Below are 21,355 nucleotides of genomic sequence, written 5' to 3' on the forward strand. Positions count from 1 at the left end.
TAATGTATGTGACAAGGACGAAATGATTAGATTTTGGTGAAGATCCGGATCTGAATCCGGCTACTAGAATTTTTAAAGTGATTCTTCACCATTGGGGGATAGGGCCAAAAACGATACATAGCAGGATATCTCAAAAAGTTGTGGACAGATTTGAATGAACCTTGGTGGACCGATTGGGTGTCTGACAAGGACGATTCGATTCAATGCTTGTGAAGATCTGTATATGGATTCGGATATGAGAGTTATTTAATTTTTAAGTGATTCTTCACCATTGGGGGATAGGGCCAAAAACGATACATAGCAGGATATCTCAAAAAGTTAGAGATGGATTTGGACGAAACTTGTTGGACAGGTTGTGTGTGTGACGAGGAAAAATCGATTCAATTTTGGTTCCGGATCCGGATCCAGCTAGTATAATTTTTAAAAGTGAATCTTCACCATTGAGTGACATGGCCAACCAGGTGGAGGTATGCTCTCTACTGAGTGCCGTTCTCGTTTTATTTTTTAACAAATGACTCTCTACTGAATGCAAACTGTCATTAGCACCACAAATACAAAGGAAGATTATAATTTGCCAAAAAGTCCACAGGAGACCTTTCCAGTGAGTCCAGTTTCCTTTCCAGTTTCCAGCCAGTGAGTTCTAGAACAAAGTTTCATGGACAGATGAGACCAAGATAAACCTTTACCAAAGTGATGGAAAGGTGAAAGTGTGGAGAAAGGCAGGAACTGCACATGATCAAAACCACACATTCTCATCTATGAAGCATGGTGGAGGTGGTGTCATGGCTTGGGCTTGCATGGCTGCCTCTGGAACTGACTCACTCATCTTTATTGATGTAACTAATGATGGCAGCAGCAGAATTAATTTGGAAGTGTAGGGAAACATTTTGTTTGCTTATGTACAAGAAAATTCCTCCAGACTCATTGAGCAGCACTTCACCATAAAACAAGACAATGACCCAAAAATACCACCACCGCAACCAAGGAGTTCATCAGGGGAAAAGTGGAAGGTTTAGACTGGCCAAGTCAATCTCCTGATTTAAATCCAATGGATCATGCATTTCACTTGATGAAGAGGAGACTAAATTCAGAAACCCCCGAAACAAACAACAACAGAAAATGGCTGCAGTGAAAGCTTGGCAAAGAATCTCAAAGGAAGATACCAAGAGTTTGGTGATGTCGATGTGTCGCAACTCACAGGCTCGATGTAGTTATTGCTTACAAAGGATATTCAACCACATGCTAAATGTTATACTACTTTAATTTACTTTAAGTTAATGTGTTCCAATATTTATACTTACCTAAAATGGGGGGACTGGACATAAAAAGTGCTATTTTTCTACAATGGGAAAACATATATACATAGACATACCAAGACATAAAAGCCGACCTCCTGCCTCATATTCATCTTTTGATGTCAAATACAAATTTCTTGAGCATAAGTAATAACAAAAAAATTTCACTTCACTCTTACAATACTTATGGAGGGCACTGCTCATGTCTGATCTATGACTCGACGTGTGAATAATTACATTTATGAGGTTCATAACCCACACCACGAAACTATGTGTAACGGGGTGCATGGATGATACAGGTATATGGGCCATAATAGTAGATTGTTAAGAATGAAGTACAAGGTGAGATTACGTGCCCCATGACTATGAGTGCCGCTCTAGTTATTTATTACTTGCAAAATCGAAGATTTTTCAAGTATATTGGTCGGTTGTGTTTGTGACTCTGTTAGTTTGTCACCGGCCTACAGGTCACAATTTTCAACCGATCTTCACCAAACTTCACCAAGTGGTAGAGTTGGTCAAATGCCAGAAGCCTATTGTTTTTGGGGTCAATAGGTCAAAAGGTCAACATAGGCCAAAGGTCACCAACTTTGCTAAATTTCTAAAATCCTCCATTTTCATCCGATTGACTTGAAATTTGAAGACCACTTGCATATCTGGTCATTGAATTCAACCACCAAGAATTTTTGAAGTCAACATAGGCCAAATGGTCAACATAGGCCAAATTTCTAAAATCCTCAATTTTCATCCAATTGACTTGAAATTTGGAGAGGACTTGCATATGTGGTCACTGAATTCAACCACCAAGTATTCTTGAGGTCAACATAGGCCAAAAGGTCAACATAGGCCAAATTTCTAAAATCCTCTATTTTCATCGAATTGACTTGAAAATTGAACAGCATTTGCACATTGAGTCACTAAATAGGGAAACTAACTATTTTTGAGGTCAAAAGGTCAAAGGTCAACTGAAGGTCAACCTTCCAAAATCATCATTTTTCATCTGAAAAATCGTCACTTTTCATCCTGTTGACCCGAGCTTTGATCAAGATTGTAAATTTAAATCTTCATGAAATGGACAATTTGCTGTATCAATGGTAAACTTTTGGGGGAGGGCGTATTTTGCAAGTATCGTGCTACGCATGACGTTTTCTTGTTAAAATATTCATTGTGTCCTACAACTGCATATAATCCTCATCCAATGAAAAAGCAGGATACCTCTTGCACAATAGTACAAACAATTGGTGTACACAGGTAACATGCTCTGTATCAAAAAATACCGCTTCAACAGTGAAGATAATGTAACTTCTCCATCGCTTTAAAGAAGAGTTCACACCAAAAACGTTGCTTCACCTCTTTGTCTCACCATAGTGCGCATACCTGTCAACACCTAGTTGAGAAAATTAGTTGTAGGATAATGTAGAATCATTGCCTACAGCAAACACAGAGTATTGCGCTTTTACCATGCTGCGTCACCGAAATGGATATTGTGGTGCTGACGTGGTTTATCTCACTATTTTAGGAATTATTTTAATGGAGGTTCTATTTTTGTTACTCTACAGGAGCAAGCATGGAGTGGGCCGAGATGATATAATAGAAAACCGCTTCACTGGGATGAAGTCCCGAGGTGAGGTCGATGCTACCTGTCTCTCCTGACTGTCTGCCTGTTTGCACTATTGTTCACCTGCACTGGAATCTGCCTGTATTCTGTAATGAACAATATTTGTTGTTGTGCGAAACACACAACACATTTATCAGGGCAATCTCCACTGCAATCCGTTGTTTTACCCCATGCTCGTAGAGTGAAAAGTGGGGTTTAGCAATCGTTCACTTTGTCTGTCGGTCTGTCTGCCTGTTTGTCTGCAGACGTCAGTCTATGATCAAGGAACTACTTAATTTCAAACAAATGTTATATTTTGGACACTGTAGTCACAAATCTGAAAATGAACCTGCAGTTTTGGAGTACTTTCATCAGAATTTGGCAAAATGGACGGAATGTCATCCCGAGCAAAGATGCACACAGAGGAGTAAGGTCATTTCTAAACGATGAAGCCGCTTCAATATTTGACTATGTCTTTCCTTCCACCTGTCCGTCAAAAATGAAGAGGAACCTTTGTTACCCACCCTTTTTTATTATAAAGTGTTCAAAAGTGTAATTATGATGGGTTCTAAAGGGTGATTTTAAAGGGTTCTAAATTGTAATTCCAAAGGGTTATAAAGTGTAATTCTAATGGTTTCTAGAGTGCAATTCCAAAGAGTTCTAAAGGGTCATTTTAAAGGGTTCTAAAGTGACATTCTAAAAGGATTCTAAAGGGTAATTTTAAAGGGTTCTAAAGTGTAATTCCAAAGTGTAATTTTAAAGTGTAATTCTAAAGTGTAATTCCAAAGTGTAATTTTAAAGTGTAATTCTAAAGTGTAATTTTAAAGTGTAATTTTAAAGTGTAATTCTAAAGTGTAATTCTAAAGTGTAATTCTAAAGTGTAATTACTCCCGCCAGGGAGTAATGCATTCACTCGTGTCCGTGTGTGTGTGTTTGTGAACAAGATATCTGGAAAAGTTCTGAACGGATTTGGATGAAAGTTGGTGGGATGATTGCCCTTGGGATAAGGAAGACTTTGATAAGTTTTTGGTGAAGCTCAGGATATTATTCCCAATCCAGGAATTTTTTGAAGGGTTTTTTTTACCATTGCAAGGCAGGGCTCTTTTTTTTTTAACATTATCTTCTATATATTGTTGCGGATATGAGGACAGTATTTTTTTTTATTGTGTGTTTTATTATTATTATTGTTTATTCTGCGCCTCCTGCCTCCGGAGTTGTGTAAAGATAAAAAGGGCGTCTCGGTAATTAGTCCATAAAGCATCCACGTCAGCCAATCATAGAATACCCCTGTTCGATAGCTTATATCTTATTATGTGTCTTAGGGTAAGGCTGTGTCTCCCATTAACTTAAATACTCCATTGTACCAAGTGAAATAAGAGTAGATCCCCTTTCAGTTCATTTCAATGGCCAACTGCATTTTGGGCGGTTTTCTTCAACCACCATTGGCCACGAGGCAGGGTTGGGGAAGAAAGGCATGTCTCCACCTCATCATAGAGGGGAGGAGTGAGCCAGCCCCACTCGACCAACCATGAACAAGGGGTTTGGCTTGAGAGGGCGGAGAGAGAACGTTTGGGGGAGGTTCGCAAAGGTTGAGGGGCGGGGCCTATATAACCCACGGCGGGGCGTTCCCCAAAGAGATGAGCTTTGAAAGAGTTGAGACAAGGAGGGAGGAGACAAGAGCTGGGTCGTCAGAGCTGAGCTGCGTGCTTGAGCCACCGAAACTGCATCTACAGCAGCCCGAGCCACCGAAACTGCATCTACAGCAGCTCGAGCCACCGAAACTGCAGCCACAGCAGCGTGGGGCCTGGACGGCAGTTGGAGCAGGGCCGCGAAGGAACGGCGGCTGCCCAACGAGCCGATCGTGCTGCAGGACCAGTTGGACCTCCCTATCCCGCCAGCCATCCACCTGCCATCCCTATCATCATTCCCCGTGTAAGTGTGTTCGTAGTCTGTCTTTTGTCTTGTCCCTGGGTAGTAAGTAAGCCTGTTAGATAAGCTAAAGATTTCACTGTGTCACCTGCGTCTCATGTCCCTGTAAATAAACATGACTGCTTTCTTTTTGCTTATATGTGTGAAGAATAATAAACCCAGTTACTCTTCTGTACGTCTTCTTCCTCTTTGCATTCGGTCGCTTTAGAGTTTTCCAGATTGAGCAGCTGCGGTGCGATACGGCCAACATTTGGGTTGAATCGTGTTTTAGTCGGGGAATAACTGTTCGGTCGCGGAGCCTCCGCTCGGCAAATATAACATCTAATCCGCGGTCCGTAACAATATTCTATATTTAACATTGTGATATGAAAATAGTTTTCATATTTGTTGTAAATGTAGTTTAAACTCGTGGTTATGCGTTAGAGCGGTGTATTTTTTTTTATCAGCGTCGTCTTCAATGTTCATTTTTTTTTTCCTAATAGACATATTCTGTCATTTTAAAACCACCAAAGTGTGTATTAGGTTTCCCCAATTAATAAAATGTATCGTTTGATACGTATAATGCTTTAAAACTGTTTTTTTTTTTTTTTTTTTTTTTTACCTCAGAAGAGATATCAACATTTAGCTCAGCGAATGTCATTCGCGGTGTCAGTATTTGATGAACTTATAAAGACTTAGTTCCAGATTTGTCAATGGCTGAGGTATATTAACAAATGAATAAAACAGATTTGGCAAAATTCGAACTTTTAAAAAAAAGATCGCATATTCACCCAGGGTTGCGAGAGGCTGAAGAAGAAGAAACCTCGTATGGCTTCCCAGACCAAATAAATAATTCTGGTTCTGGCTCTGCGATTTTCAGGTTTATTACTCCCGCCAGGGAGTAAAGCATTCGATCGTGTCCGTCCGTATGTGTGTGTGTTTGTATGTTCGTGTGTTTGTGAACAATATATCTGGAAAAGTTCTGAACGGATTTTGATTAAAGTTGGTGGGATGATTGCCCTTGGGATAAGGAAGAATTGATTAGTTTTTGGTGAAGCTCAGGATATTATTCCGGATCCAGGAATTTTTTTTGGAAATTTTTTTGGGAAAGATTTTTTTCTGTTTTACTGCATTAAAGCTTTTATTCTTTTTTTTTTTTTTTTTTTTTTTGTATACAGAGTCGAGGCTCGTGAAAGAGCTAACATTTATCAAACAAACAAATCAAACAAACAAGCAAACAAAGTATATCAAAAGGGGTATACTTTGTTCGAGTCCCTTCTTATTCTTAAATGATGTTTTTCTCCTCTAATTTCGAGATATATCGAAATAAATTATCTGACAGTTAGGGCTTACTTTCTTTTTCATTTATTGTTTTGGGGAGAGGGGATGTTAAACAAAACGTATTATTCCAACTAAACCCACGGCGGGAGTATGCACTCTACTGAGTGGCGTTCTAGTTCTAAACTGTAATTCTAAAGTGTAATTCCTATAAGTTATATAGGGTAATTTTAAAGGCTTCTAAAGTGTAATTCTAAAGTGTAATTCTCGTGGGTTCTAAAGGGTGATTCTAAAGGGTGATTCTGAGGTGTAATTTTAAAGGGTTCTAAAGTGTAATTCCAATGGGTTCGAAAGGGTAATTTTAAATGGTTCTAATGGGTAATTCTAGTGGGTTCTAAAGGATAATTCTAATGGGTCTAAAGGGTAGTTCTAAAGGATTCTAATGTGTAATTATAAAGGGTTCGAAAGGGTAATTCTAAAGGGTTCTAATGGGTAATTCTAAAGGTTAATTATAAAGGGTTCTAAAGGGTAATTCTAAAGGGTTCTAATGGGTAATTATAAAGGGTTCTAAAGGGTAATTCTAAAGGGTTCTAATGGGTAATTATAAAGGGTTCTAATGGGTAATTATAAAGGGTAATTATAAGGAGTTCTAAATGGCAATTCTAAAGGGTTCTCATTGGTAATTCTAAAGGGTAATTCTAATGGGTTCTAAAGGGTAATTTTTAAGGGTTCTCATGTGTAATTATAGAGTTCTAAAGCGTAATTCTAATGGATTCTAAAAGGTAATTTTAAAGGGTTCTAAAGTGGAATTCTAAAGGGTTCTAAAGGATAATTTTAGTGGGTTCTAAAGGGTAATTCCTATAGGTTCTAAAGGGTAATTTTAAAGGGTTCTAAAGTGTAATTCCGATGCGTTCGAAAGGGTAATTCTAGTGGGTTCTAAAGGGAAATTCCTAGAGGTTCTAAAGGGTAATTTTAAAGGGTTCTAAATTGTAATTCCAATGGGTTTGAAAGGGTAATTTTAAAGGGTTATAAAGTGTAATTCCAAGGGGTGTTCTAAAAGGTAATTTTAAAGGGTTCTAAAAGGTAATTATAATGGGTTCTAAAGGATAATTCTAAAGAGTTCTAATGTGTAATTATAAAGAGTTCTAATGGGTTCTAAAGGGTATTTTTTATAGGGCTCTACAGTGAAATTCGGAAGGGTTCTAAAGGGTAATTCTAGTGGGTTCTAAAGGGTAATTTAAAGGGTTCTAAAGTGTCATTTTAAAGGGTAATTCTGAAGTGTAATTTTAAAGGGTTATAAAGTGTAATTCCAATGGGTTCTAAAGTGTCTTTTTAAAGGGTAATTCTGAAGTGTAATTTTAAAGGGTTCGAAAGGGTAATTTTAAGGGGTTCTAAAGGGTAATTATAAAGGGTTCTAAAGGGTAATTCCAATGGGTTCTAATAGGTAATTATAAAGGGTTCTAAAGGGTAATTCCAATGGGTTCTAATGGGTAATTCTAAAAGGTTCTAAAGTGTAATTCTAAAGGATTTTAATGGGTAATTTCAATGAGTTCTAAAGGGTAATTATATTGCGTTCCAATGGGTGGTTTTAAAGGGTTCTAAAGTCTAATTCTAATGGGTTCTCATGGGTTTTAAAGGGTAATTTAAGAGGGCTCTCAAGGTTAATTCTAATGGATTTCGTTCATTTTCTATGCTTTGCCTATTTCATTTTTAAAATGCTAAACTGAACCACTTCCTTCAGACATGAGTGCGATTTTTTTTTTTTACTCTGTCGTCTATCCGGTGTCAAAGAAAATTGAAAATCATTCCAAGCAGGAAACGTATTGTTTTTAGCGACGTCATAAAGGACATAAACAACAGGCACAAATAACTAATTTACCGTGCTAGACAATACTTGCAAAAGACAATACTCGGGTGGTGTAAAAGACGATGCAGCAACAACGGTAAACTTGCGATTCAATGCTCTTTTTCCTACAAGCTTTAAAACGTTTATTTTATTTCAATTAAATTATATACTTGAACACTGTAGAACACAAATAGCCTTTTTTTATACATATACAGAGTCAAGGCTCATGTTAGAGCGAAATTTGCACTTCCCCAAAAACCTCCAGTTTTGTAGTACATGGAATTTGTTTTGGCTCGACCAATCAAATTTGCTGCCCCCTCCTCGGGAAAGAGTGAGTGCGAGATTCAGACAAAATGGCAGTGCCGAGTGATGCAAGCACAGAGCTAACTTCATCCAAACCGTCTGTGTTTTATGCATCTTTTTCTCAAAGATCATTCCAAAATCGTCACTTTCTCCGAGAATAGTTGGCAGGAGGTTCAGCTGTGGGCTGTTCGTTTTGACCCATCGGCTTCCTATGGTTGCCATCACTCGTGTTTATTCCAAGTTCACGAACAACGCTAATATACATTATGCTCGGAAACGCAATGCAAGAGTTGAAAAGATCCTTACCATGTCCTTTTTCTCAAGACTGCGTGGGTAAGGTGTTCGATGAACTTTCTTATTACTTCCGCCACCAAAGGTGGACGGAGGTTATGTTTTCACCCCTGTCTGTCTGTATGTTTGTCTGTCTGTCTTTCTGTGAGCACGATATCTCAAACAGTTATCGACGGATTTGGACGACATTTGGTGGGCAGCTTGGGTTTGTGACAAGGATGAATCGATTCGATTTTGGTGAAGATCCGAATCCAGATAGCGGAATATTTTCATTTTTCAAGTGATTCTTCACCAGGGGACAAAAAGAGATGGGGACGAAAAGAGATGGGGCCAAAAAGATATGGGGCCAAAAAGATATGGGGCCAAAAAGATATGGGGCCAAAGAGATATGGGGCCAAAAAGGGATGGGGCCAAAAAGGGATGGGGCCAAAAAGAGATGTGGCCAAAAATATATGGGGTCAAAAAGAGATGTGGCCAAAAAGATATGGGGCCAAAAAGATATGGGGCCAAAAAGAGATGGGGCCAAAAATATATGGGGTCAAAAAGAGATGTGGCCAAAAAGATATGGGGCCAAAAAGATATGGGGCCAAAAATATATGGGGTCAAAAAGAGATGTGGCCAAAAAGATATGGGGCCAAAAAGATATGGGGCCAAAAAGAGATGGGGCCAAAAATATATGGGGTCAAAAAGAGATGTGGCCAAAAAGAGATGGGGCCAAAAAGAGATGGGGCCAAAAATATATGGGGTCAAAAAGAGATGTGGCCAAAAAGATATGGGGCCAAAAAGATATGGGGCCAAAAAGAGATGGGGCCAAAAAGGGATGGGGCCAAAAAGATATGGGGCCAAAAAGAGATGGGGCCAAAAAGGGATGGGGCCAAAAAGGGATGGGACCAAAAAGATATGGGACCAAAAAGTGATGGGGCCAAAAAGAGATGGGACCAAAAAGTTATAACAAAACTTGGTGGACGAGTTAGTTAGGCGACAACAACCAGCCAATCAGGTCTTGGTTCAGGTCCTGATCTGGATCCGACCTATCAGTGGATACAAAACGTAAACTATTCAGCCTGGCGGAGGTATGAGCTCCAATGAGTGCCATTCTTGTTCGATAATGAAGAATTCGAGGAAGTACCTTAATGCTCAATTCAAAAATACCTAACTGAAGCTCCAATTTGTGCAGAAATACTGAAGGCGTTTAAACCCATTTTGTTGGAGCAGCAGAATCACCTTTATAGGCCATTTTTCTCCACAGAGCAGGGGTTGGCCTTTTTTGGGCACCATGGTCCCATTTTTGAAGCAATGTTTTATGGCCGGATACACTTCCTGCCGTCAACCCTGTTGGTCGCCTCTTGCGACACACAGGGATTTACCAGTGAACTAGTACTCAATTTGCAGACCTTGGAAGGATGACAGGCTGAGTCTAACCCACCTGGCGTTAATTCAGCGATCGACCGGGATTCGAACCCAGGATCCTAGGATCCCAAGCCAGCACCCTAACCGCTAAGCCAACACCAGGCTTTCTTGGAGCAACAGCATCAACAATTATCAGTGATCATTAAATGTCTTGAAAGAGAGTTTCAAAATTTTTTATTCTCCATCTGACATCCTTTTATACAGGTAGACGCACCAGTGCGGTATCGGTGCCACCAGGACAGCGCAGATTGAAACACAAACAGCAAAACTATAAGTAATCAATAAAGCATTACGAATCATTCTGCAATGCGAACATTGTCTTGGGTCACTGGGGTTGACGGCCATTACGATCCGAGTTCAACTTATACACCTCCAAGGTGCTCTTTGAATACCCGAAAGCCTTAAATGTCTGTGATAAAAAATTTAGTGAGAGAGTATTTTCCAATATTTATTTCCTATTGACCATTTTCAATAATTCCAATAATTCCAATATCAATTCCAATAATATTTATTTCAATACTTTTTCATTTTTTCATATGATTTTCATATGATTTTCATTTCATATGATATTTCATATGATTTTTCATATTTTTTCATATTTTTTTCAATTTTTCATTTAAATTTTTCATAATAAATTTCATTTATAATAATATTTATAACAATTCCAATATCGAATATTTTCCGATATCCTCTTGGGTTTAGCCGGATATTCGGGTTCGTGAAAAAAAAAAAAAGCTCGACAATCTAGCTATTAAAGGCGAATATTTGTTGCCATAACTGTAAACACTTCACAAGCCCTGACTTGTCGACGCTTAAAGATAGGGTTATCATCACATGATGTCATGACTGTTTGCCGCTGCTGTGGTAGTAGCATAACCCTGTCACGCAAACCTCAGGCTTACAGAGCACAGGTTGAGGCCTTCCTCAGCGGGAGGCCTGTGTGTAGGCATTTTCCTCCCACTGCTCTGTCACAGAGAGACAAGGCACAGCAGGGGGCACCATTAATCACCGGGGATGGAGGAAGAAAATGGAGCAATGGCGAAGGAGGGGCTGACGCTTGTGAAGGGAAGGAGAGGAACGAGGCGTGGTCTAAAGGAATGGATGTTTTGGAGAGGAAGCGAAGGAGTCGGGATGATAATTGCCGGGTGTCGCAAGTCACTCCTCGGAACGACTCGTCCGAGACTGCTGCTCAGTCAAATTGCGTGAAGCAAATCGGCGGGGAGCCGTCCATCGAGGAAGAAGCAGAAGCGAAAAGAATGCCGAGAGGAGTAGGAAGTTTGTTTGAGGCGAAAAGAAAAATTTCACGTTTGTTTGTTTGGCGGATGTGCTCGTGCAGGGGTTGTCCGAGGAGGTCTTGCACTCAGCGTGGAATATCCGGGCCCGGTCTGGCGAGGCGGTCGGCCGGGCGGAGCGACGGCGTCGGGCAAATTGCCGGGTTGTGTGAGCAGGCAGCGCGGTGCACGGTGATTTGCACCTGACAGCCAGCGCCCAACTGCACCACTATAACTGCCACTTACAGAGCACGCGGCCGCTGACAGGAGACCGAGTCACCTTGAAAATTCCGACCTGCCTGTCGGCAACAAAAGCAAGCATAGTTCAAGATGAATCGGATCACGTGACGTTGCACTGCTGGAAGCAGGGTTGCCACCTGTTAACCTGTGGCAGTTGATTTTCAGTCCGACTCTGAGAGTGCCGAAGAGTCCGAGCCAAACGCGACCATGAACGGGGGTAACGTGAAGCTTCCAAACCAGCTCAAGGAAGTTAAGATTAAAAGGTCTTGCCAAAGAAGTAGGTATTCCATATAAATTAGAGAAAATGCTTCACCTGTAAATTCCAATGAGGCCTAAGGACTTCCAACTGACATAGTAGAAACAGAGAGACCCGGACGCACATGTAAAGCTGGTGAACAGCGGCTCAAGAGTCACTCAAAGAGTGAAAGGACAACAGAGTCTCCACTTAATTAAGCTCTTGTGATATCTTGTACGGTGTCATGTCTCTGCCCTCTACTTTGGGTGAGTGAGGGATGAGCAATTGGGGGAACAGGTGCTTCCCACTGGGCAGTGAAGAGCAGGTTCCCACACCTGACCTATCTCTTGGCCTATCAAAATACACAATGCACAAGAAGTTCACAGAGGTGAGGCTGCCAATTCACATGTGCATACAAGCGTGCCTTTGTGCCTGTTGCCTCGGCCATGCATCTCCGTGTAAGTGTGTGTACTCGCATGTATATGTCTGAATGTGTGTGCGTACATTTGTAGTGATTCCATTTGTCCAGGGCCCAGGTTTCGCTACACACGTCATGGCACTTCCCAAACTCAATCAGGACAGTGAGCCAGTTGGATTCAATGGTTTCCGTCACAACATTTAAATGTTTGTACACGTAGCGCGTAGTTTTTGTACACGTAGCGCCCAGGCGCACGTATTTTGTAACGACGGCAGAGAGTGAGGATCGTGGAAGAGCTAGAACACAGAAAGGATCATGACACGACATAACAAAAGGAACAGCAGGAGAAGGGGCAAAATAGATGGAGACAGACAAACAAGGGATGAGGGCAATGATGAGACGTAAGGGATAACGCAAGAGGTGGATATGGGTGGTGATGAGACATAGGGGTTAACGCAAGAGGTTGTTGAGGGTAGTGATGAGACAAAGGAGTTAACGCAAGGGGTGGATGAGGGTAGTGATGAGACATCGGAGTTAACGCAAGGGGTGGATGAGGGTAGTGATGAGACATAGGAGTTAACGCAAGGGGTGGATGAGGGTAGTGATGAGACATAGGGGTTAGCGCAAGGTGTGGATGAGGGTAGTGATGAGACATAGGGATCAATGCAAGAGGTGGATGAGGGTAGTGATGAGACCTCGGAGTTAACGCAAGAGGTGGATGAGGGTAGTGATGATACATAGGGATCAATGCAAGAGGTGGATGAGGGTAGTGATGCTACATAGGGATCAATGCAAGAGGTGGATGAGGGTAGTGATGAGACCTAGGAGTTAACGCAAGAGGTGGATGAGGGTAGTGATGAGACATAGGGATTAACGCAAGAGGTGGATGAGGGTAGTGATGAGACCTAGGAGTTAACGCAAGAGGTGGATGAGGGTAGTGATGAGACATAGGAGTTAACGCAAGAGGTGGATGAGGGTAGTGATGAGACCTAGGAGTTAACGCAAGAGGTGGATGAGGGTAGTGATGAGACATAGGAATTAACGCAAGAGGTGGATGAGGGTAGTGATGAGACATAGGGATTAACGCAAGAGGTGGATGAGGGTAGTGATGAGACCTAGGAGTTAACGCAAGAGGTGGATGAGGGTAGTGATGAGACCTAGGAGTTAACGCAAGAGGTGGATGAGGGTAGTGATGAGACATAGGAGTTAACGCAAGAGGTGGATGAGGGTAGTGATGAGACATAGGGATTAACGCAAGAGGTGGATGAGGGTAGTGATGAGACCTAGGAGTTAACGCAAGAGGTGGATGAGGGTAGTGATGAGACCTAGGAGTTAACGCAAGAGGTGGATGAGGGTAGTGATGAGACATAGGAGTTAACGCAAGAGGTGGATGAGGGTAGTGATGAGACATAGGGATTAACGCAAGAGGTGGATGAGGGTAGTGATGAGACCTAGGAGTTAACGCAAGAGGTGGATGAGGGTAGTGATGAGACATAGGGGTTAACGCAAGAGTTGGTCAAGATGGATGCAGAAGCAAAAATTTGGATAGGTCGTTGGTTTAACGAGTGTAGAAAAGATCATGGTTTTGAATGGGGCTTTTTTTTTTTTTTTGTATACAAGATCGAGGCTCATGTAAGAGCTAGCACATTAAACACACATGAGCACATAAAACACAAAAAACATAAACTGACACATAAAACAATAAAGGGAGCGGGAGACAAGATGGGGAGAGAGAGGGAAGTACACAAGCACAACAGTGGAGAACAGGGACATCGGGAGATCTGTTCGAAGGGTGAGGGCTTGGGGGGTGGGGGGGGGGGGGGTGAGGGGAGGGAAGGAGTACATGGTACAAAACAAATTGACACTACAAGGAATTTCAGGAATTAAGTCGGAAATTGAAAGATGTGGATTTTGGGTGTATAAACGGTGGAAGAAAAGATCAAGGTTTTGGATGGGGGAAGATAACAGATGGTGTTGAACAGTTGTTTTAAAGACCTGGAGGGAGTAGAGGGATTGAAGAGAGTGAGGGAGTTTGTTGCATATACGAGAAAAAAGAGGAATGAAAGAGTGAAGGTGAGCAGAGAGTCTTGATTTTGTCAGTTTAACCATAAGAGGGTTGCAGGCAGATCTTGTGCGACCTGCAGGAATATTGGGGGGACAGAGCCCAGAGAGAGCTGGGGGAGCAAGGCCGGAGAGGAGTCGGTCGAAGACGGAAAGACCACCAACCTGCCTGCGGTGAGTGAGTGAAAGGCCCTTGGAGATAGCTTCATCGCGGGAGATTCCAATGATTCTGAAAGCTTTGTTTTCCACAGCGTGAAGCCGAGCGAGGTGTGAGGCAGGAGCGGATGAAATGCCTTGTATGTGGTGAGGAGCTCAGGTGTGCCGAGGAAGGACTTCACACGACAGAGGATGCCCAGTCGGCGACTAGCTTTGGAGACCAGATTTGAAATGTGGTTTTCCCAGGAAAGATCATGGCAGATAGTGAGACCCGAAAGCTTGAGTGACAGAATTTCTTGGAGAGTATTGTTGAGAAAGTAGATGGGAGGGTTGTCCAGTCGGTCTTTTCGGAGAGACATAGTAAGAGTGTGAGATTTGTTAGGATTTAAAGACATGTTCCACTTGTTTGCCCAGTCTGTGATTTTGTCCAGGTTTGCAGAGAGTGAGGAGGCTGCAGACTGCCGATCTGACGGATGAGGAATGGAGCGGCGGAGAGTGGAGTCATCAGCAAAGAGATAGAGAGGATTTTCAAGAGAGACAGACAGAGAGATCATTGATGAAGACCAGAAAAAGCACAGGGCCCAGAACACTACCTTGAGGAACTCCAGCCTGAACCGGAATGGTAGATGATGATCTGAGATGGAGGTGAACAGCTGTCTTGAAGACCTGCTCTTCAGGAACATTGGCCTCTGTAAAAGAACAATGGCGATCTATATGGACCTATATAAGCCAAATCTACAGTTTGTCATCACTCTAACTACCCTAAGGTCACCCTTTTTGCTCCATTTTTGACAATGGGATTTTATTTTTAAACCTTTTACTTTGTGACCCCCAACCCACTGACCATGTTCAACCAGGCGTATATGAAACACCTGGTGGAACCATCTTGCTTGCTGCGCACCTGGACCTCGAAGGCATGACGATGGACCGAGAGATGTGGCGTATCAAGGAAAGTCTTGGACGACAGTTTTCTGAGCAAGTGTACAACGGTACGTCATTTCGGCCGATGAAAGCATGGTGCCCGAAAACCAGCAATATACTTAATATTAGTTAATATTAGTGATCTAGACTACGATCTATTAATATTAGTGATCTAGACTACGATCTATTAATATTAGTGATTTAGACTACGATCTATTAATATTGGTGATCTAGACTACGATCTATTAATATTAGTGATTTAGACTACGATCTATTAATATTAGTGATTTAGACTACGATCTATTAATATTAGTGATTTAGACTACGATCTATTAATATTAGTGGTTTAGACTACGATCTATTAATATTAGTGATTTAGACTACGATCTATTAATATTAGTGATCTAGACTACGATCTATTAATATTAGTGATTTAGACTATGATCTATTCATATTTGTGATTTAGACTACGATCTATTAATATTAGTGATTTAGACTACGATCTATTAATATTGGTGATCTAGACTACGATCTATTAATATTAGTGATTTAGACTACGATCTATTAATATTAGTGATTTAGACTACGATCTATTAATATTAGTGATTTAGACTACGATCTATTAATATTAGTGATTTAGACTACGATCTATTAATATTAGTGATTTAGACTACGATCTATTAATATTAGTGATTTAGACTACAATCTATTAATATTAGTGATTTAGACTACGATCTATTAATATTAGTGATCTAGACTACGATCTATTAATATTAGTGATTTAGACTACGATCTATTAATATTAGTGATCTAGACTACGATCTATTAATATTAGTGATTTAGACTACGATCTATTAATATTAGTGATTTAGACTACGATCTATTAATATTAGTGATTTAGACTACGATCTATTAATATTAGTGATTTAGACTACGATCTATTAATATTAGTGATTTAGACTACGATCTATTAATATTAGTGATCTAGACTACGATCTATTAATATTAGTGATTTAGACTACGATCTATTAATATTAGTGGTTTAGACTACGATCTATTAATATTAGTGATTTAGACTACGATCTATTAATATTAGTGATTTAGACTACGATCTATTAATATTAGTGATCTAGACTACGATCTATTAATATTAGTGATTTAGACTACGATCTATTAATATTAGTGATCTAGACTACGATCTATTAATATTAGTGATCTAGACTACGATCTATTAATATTAGTGATTTAGACTACGATCTATTAATATTAGTGGTTTAGACTACGATCTATTAATATTAGTGGTTTAGACTACGATCTATTAATATTAGTGATTTAGACTACGATCTATTAATATTAGTGATTTCGACTACAATCTATTAATATTAGTGATCTAGACTGCTTTATATTAGTGATCTTAATCGCCAGGGACACGACAATACTTTATATTAGTGGGGTATGCTTACACGTTGTGTAAGCAATAACAGACCGTGCTTTGTATGTACGTACAAAATAAATAGAAGCTTTATGATTATAGGCAAGCATCACCGACCTACTGATAGATATCAATTGATGTGTATTTCTTACTTGCAAAATCGAAGATTTTTCATGTACTGTATATTGGTTAGTTGAGCTTGTTATGCTGTCTGTTTGTTTGTTTTTCAATTGCCGACAGGTCACAATTTTAAACCGATCTTCACGAAACTTCACCAGATGGTAGGGTTGTTCATAAGGAACAAGCCTATTGATTTTGGAGGTCAAAGGTCATCTTGAGGTCATATTTCTAAAATCGCCATTTTTCATCCAATTGACTTGAAAATTGAACAGCATTTGCATATCGAGATCACTGAATTGGGAAAACAACTATTTTTGATGTCAAAAGGTCAAAGGTCAATTCAAGGTCAAACTTCTAAGATCAGCAATTTTCATCTGAAAAATCGTCACTTTTCATCCAATTAACTTGAGAAATTAAACATCATTTCCATCGTGCTTGAAAAATTAGACATTGAAAAAATCATCAATTTTAATCCGATTGACTCAAGCTGTGATGAAGATTTAATTTAAATTTTATTGAAATGGACAACTTTATGTATGTATCCATGGCAACTATTTTGGGAAGGGGGGAGTGTAGATGTTGCAAGTATTGTGCTCTGCATGACGTCTTCTTGTTTATTCATTTATTTTAGCGATGCGTTTACGGTTTTTAACTCAACTGGACTACCGTCCAGTTGAGTTCATCACATACTGAACCCTCCGGCGTCTGACGTCTGTCGTCGTCTGTCGTCTGTTAACTTTTCGACGTTAACACTCCAGCGTCCACAAATATCAACTGATTCTGATCAAACTTGACATGCAGCATCCTTACCCCAAGGACAAGGTTGGTATTACATTTCAGCCCGATCCGTTGAAAAATGGCGGACTTAGGCGACCATTTTGTTTTTGGTCATGAAAACGACGTTAACACTCTAGCGTCCACAAATATTAACAGATTTTGATCAAACTTAGAATGTTTAACCCTTACCAGACAAGGTAGGTTGCTATTGCATTCCAACCCGATCCGTCACAAAATGGCCGCCACAGGCCGCCATATTGTTTTCAGCTCCGAAACGACGTTAAGACTTTAACGTCCACAAATATTTATGGATTTTGATCAAACTTGGTGTGTGAGACTCCTACCACAGAAGGTAGGTTGCTATCGCATGTCAACCCGATCTGTCACAAAATGGCCGCCATACAAGGACCTTAAAATTATTACACAAGGTTGTTGGCTTTTCATTTAAGTCAAATCTAGTACAGACAACTGACCTACTTTAAAGTTGTCCAGTCAGTTCAGTTGAGTTCTGCTTCCCTGGAAGCTCTAGTTTATGTACATTTTCATTGAGATTTTTATTTCACATCTCAATAATGGCAATAAAGTCCATAAATGAAAAACATGCCTCCGGCCACCTTCGGGGGTAGGCATGAAAAGAATAAGCACCGTAAATGAATATTTATGTAAAAAAAACCCGTAGATGCGTCTGTAAAAAAACAACAACAAAAAAACCTCAATTATTAAAAAAATTTTAAAAACTCAAAAATTGTAATTTGTATAACTGTAAATTTACAGTTATACAAATAACTTGGTGTTACAAATAGGAAGTAAGGGAACAAAATGGAAAGGGTTTATTATTGCTTTGTATGCAGCCTGTGGCAGCTGGTTACCACATTGCTGGAAGCGCGGCTGGGCGCTGATGTAGTGTCCCCTGTTTCCAGTAAGTTGGTACTCATTTTGCCGAACTCAGAAGGATGACAGGCTGAGCCAATTCACCTGGTGTTAGTTGATGACACGACAGGGGCTCAATCTCAACACCTTAATATCTTAAGGCAGCCACCTTAATCATTAAGCCAACACCAGGCTTGTGGAAAGGGTGAAGCACCAACACCAGAATAGAAGTGAGAGTGAGGGTGAGAGAGTGGGAGAGAGAGAAAGGAGGAGAGGGAGAGGGAGAGAGAGAGAGAGGGAGAGAGAGACAGAGAGACGGAGAGACGGAGAGACGGAGCGACGGAGAGACGGAGAGACGGACCCATGGGGGTGAATAAGCTGCACACAAGCTGAATGAAACACAGGAAAAAGAGGAAGGGGAAACAGAGATGAAACATACAAAGAACAAACCAAATGACAGACTGACAAAAATAAAGAGGTGAGGGAGAGGGGGGAAATCACAATAACCTGGAAAAAGGAAGTGTTTGGGAATTGGGGAATTTGGGGTACAAGAGATCGCAAGTATGGATGGGCAATGACCTGAAGTAGTGATGAACAGCTGCCTTGAAAGTCTGGAGGGAAAAATGGGACTGAACAGACTGGGGAAGTTGATTCTACAGGTGAGAGAAAGGAGGAAAAAATGAGTGGCAGTGAGCAGCGACCCTGGATTTTGGGAGTTTAACAATAAGATTGTTACTGGCAGACTGTGTGCACACTGCAGAAATCTGGGAGGGCCAAAATATTGGTTGCAACATCAAAAGGAGGTGGTAGAATGCAGAGAGGCCACCAACCTGTCTGTGGTGTGAACGTAACAGTACCTTAGATGGGAGGGTTTGTTACACCGTCCTTTCAGAGAGTCAGGACGAATGTGTGGGATTTGTCAGGATTGAAAGACATATTTCAAGAGGTGGACCGGCTCCTGATTACATCAAGATCTGTAGAGATAGAAGAGGCTGCTCCCTGCCTGTCTGAAGGATGAGAGGTGATGTTGAGAAGGGTGGAATCATCAGCAAAGAGATTGGCAGGATTTTCCAGGAATCACAAAGATCATTGATGAAAATGAGGAACAACAATGGGCACAAGGCACTGTCTTGAGGCATTCCAGCCTTTTCAGGAAGAGTAGATGAGAGGATCCTCTTAAGAGCCAAGCGATGAATACGGAAGTCCAGGAAGTCAGTTATTCATGTGTGAGTTGGCCTTGGATGTGATAAGTGGAGAGTCTGGAGAGAAACGCGAGGTGCCAGACTGTATCAAATGTTCGAGATATGTCCAGAGAGACGGCCCTGATCTCATGTGGGAGATTGAGGACTTTCATCCATTGTTGGTTGAGTGGAAGCAGCTTGTCTAAGGTAGAATTACCGGGTGTGAAACCGAACTGACGACCTGAGATCAGGCCGATGGAGAAAAGCACATATTTGATGTCAACTGCAATGATAGATTCCATAACCTTGCTTCTTATTGAAAGCAAGCTCAAAGGCCTGCAGTTAAGAAGATCCATTTTTGCACCATGTCCATGTTTTTCTAATGCAGTAATGTTGGCTGACCTCCAGGAAGATGGAAACTGAGCCAGAGAGAATGATCATGATTAATATGCCAAGACAACTGACCATTTATTTATTATTTTTGCCAGGGTGCTGTCCCAAATACTGATTCCTAGAAAGAGATATCATGGATCCACCAAAATGACATAACATAGCAATTTTGACTTGTCTCGTCTGTGTTTGATTCCCAACCGAACTAAATTGTCGGGCTTATTGTGCTTCGCTGGTTGGCTGCTGCAGAAAAAGTGGAGTATCTGTGGGAGTGGATGTCTGGGGGAAAATGTGCCAACATCGATTGCGGGAAGACGTTAAATATCCCACGTTAAAAGTGTGTTTGGCAAAGTATCGGCAATTGTCATCGGCACCCTGGACAAATTCCAAATTTTTCCGCAAACTAGCTTTACCAAGTCCAGCCACCGAAATGAAGCCCTGGTACCTCGTCAGCTACAATGGACCAATGGCCAATGCAGACCCAGAAACATGGCCGGGTTAAGTAACAACAACAGATATTCCATTGGAATTGTAATGTTTGATGTCATTGATCAGCTATTAGAATCATGGAGGAAGTAAATCAGGAAGTGCTTACCCATTCAATCACCTACAGTAAGTGGTATTACAAGGCCAAATCTGAGCCTTGAAGGTGACAATGAAGCTCTGTTTCATAAATTAATGGACAGCAGGATGTACTATTTGATTTAGGTGTAGCAAATGAGCAGCACACCAGCACACCATCTTAGTTTGATCCCCAAACACATTCAAACTTGACTAACAAATGCCAGCAATGGCGGCAGTGCGTTCTATATTTTTCATGGGGGAGTTAAATCCAGCTGTCCTGTTTGTCTGTAGGAAGTGGACATTAAAGATCCCAGAGTATCTCTCAAAAATAATATTCAGTAGATTGTGTAAGTTGTTACGGATCGCGGATTAGATGTTATTTACCGAGCGGTGGTATTGTTACGGATCGCGGATTAGATGTTATTTACCGAGCGGTGGTATTGCCGCGACCTAACAATTCCCCCGATTCTTCCCCAACTCACCCGATTCCACCCGACGTTGACCAAGTCGCGCTATGCTAAATCAATGATTTGGAAAGGACACAACGACTGGGATAAATGAAACGACACAAGGGGTACAGTTCTCAAGACCTCCGGAGGAGGATATAATTGGTGGTGGAGAAAAGGGGTAGATTACAAGGTATGAGGTAAAGCACAGAAGAGATAGGCACTTAAACACAATCTTATCTATCCCAGACAGACCACAGACAAACGGAACAAGACTGACTTACACAGGGATTGATTGATTCAGTCGACATTACATCGACTTCCGTTTCCGGTCCGGTCGTGAGA

The 21,355-nt window shown here is 40.9% G+C and overlaps 1 protein-coding gene across 2 annotated transcripts in view; it reads left to right on the top strand.

Annotated features, from left to right (window-relative positions):
• The window catches only part of ASS1 (argininosuccinate synthase 1), a 288,173-nt gene that overhangs the window by 199,403 nt on the left and 67,415 nt on the right, over window positions 1-21,355 (top strand). For both annotated transcript variants that reach the window (XM_078767097.1, XM_068133811.2), the window contains 2 exons: window positions 2,855-2,919; window positions 15,167-15,298. In XM_078767097.1, coding sequence (XP_078623223.1) covers window positions 2,855-2,919; window positions 15,167-15,298 — 197 coding nt within the window. The remainder of the gene's footprint in view (window positions 1-2,854; window positions 2,920-15,166; window positions 15,299-21,355) is intronic.

This window comes from Myxine glutinosa, chromosome 13, assembly GCF_964187855.1.
Source record: "Myxine glutinosa chromosome 13, kmMyxGlut1.1, whole genome shotgun sequence".
In the NCBI taxonomy this organism is placed as follows: domain Eukaryota; kingdom Metazoa; phylum Chordata; class Myxini; order Myxiniformes; family Myxinidae; genus Myxine; species Myxine glutinosa.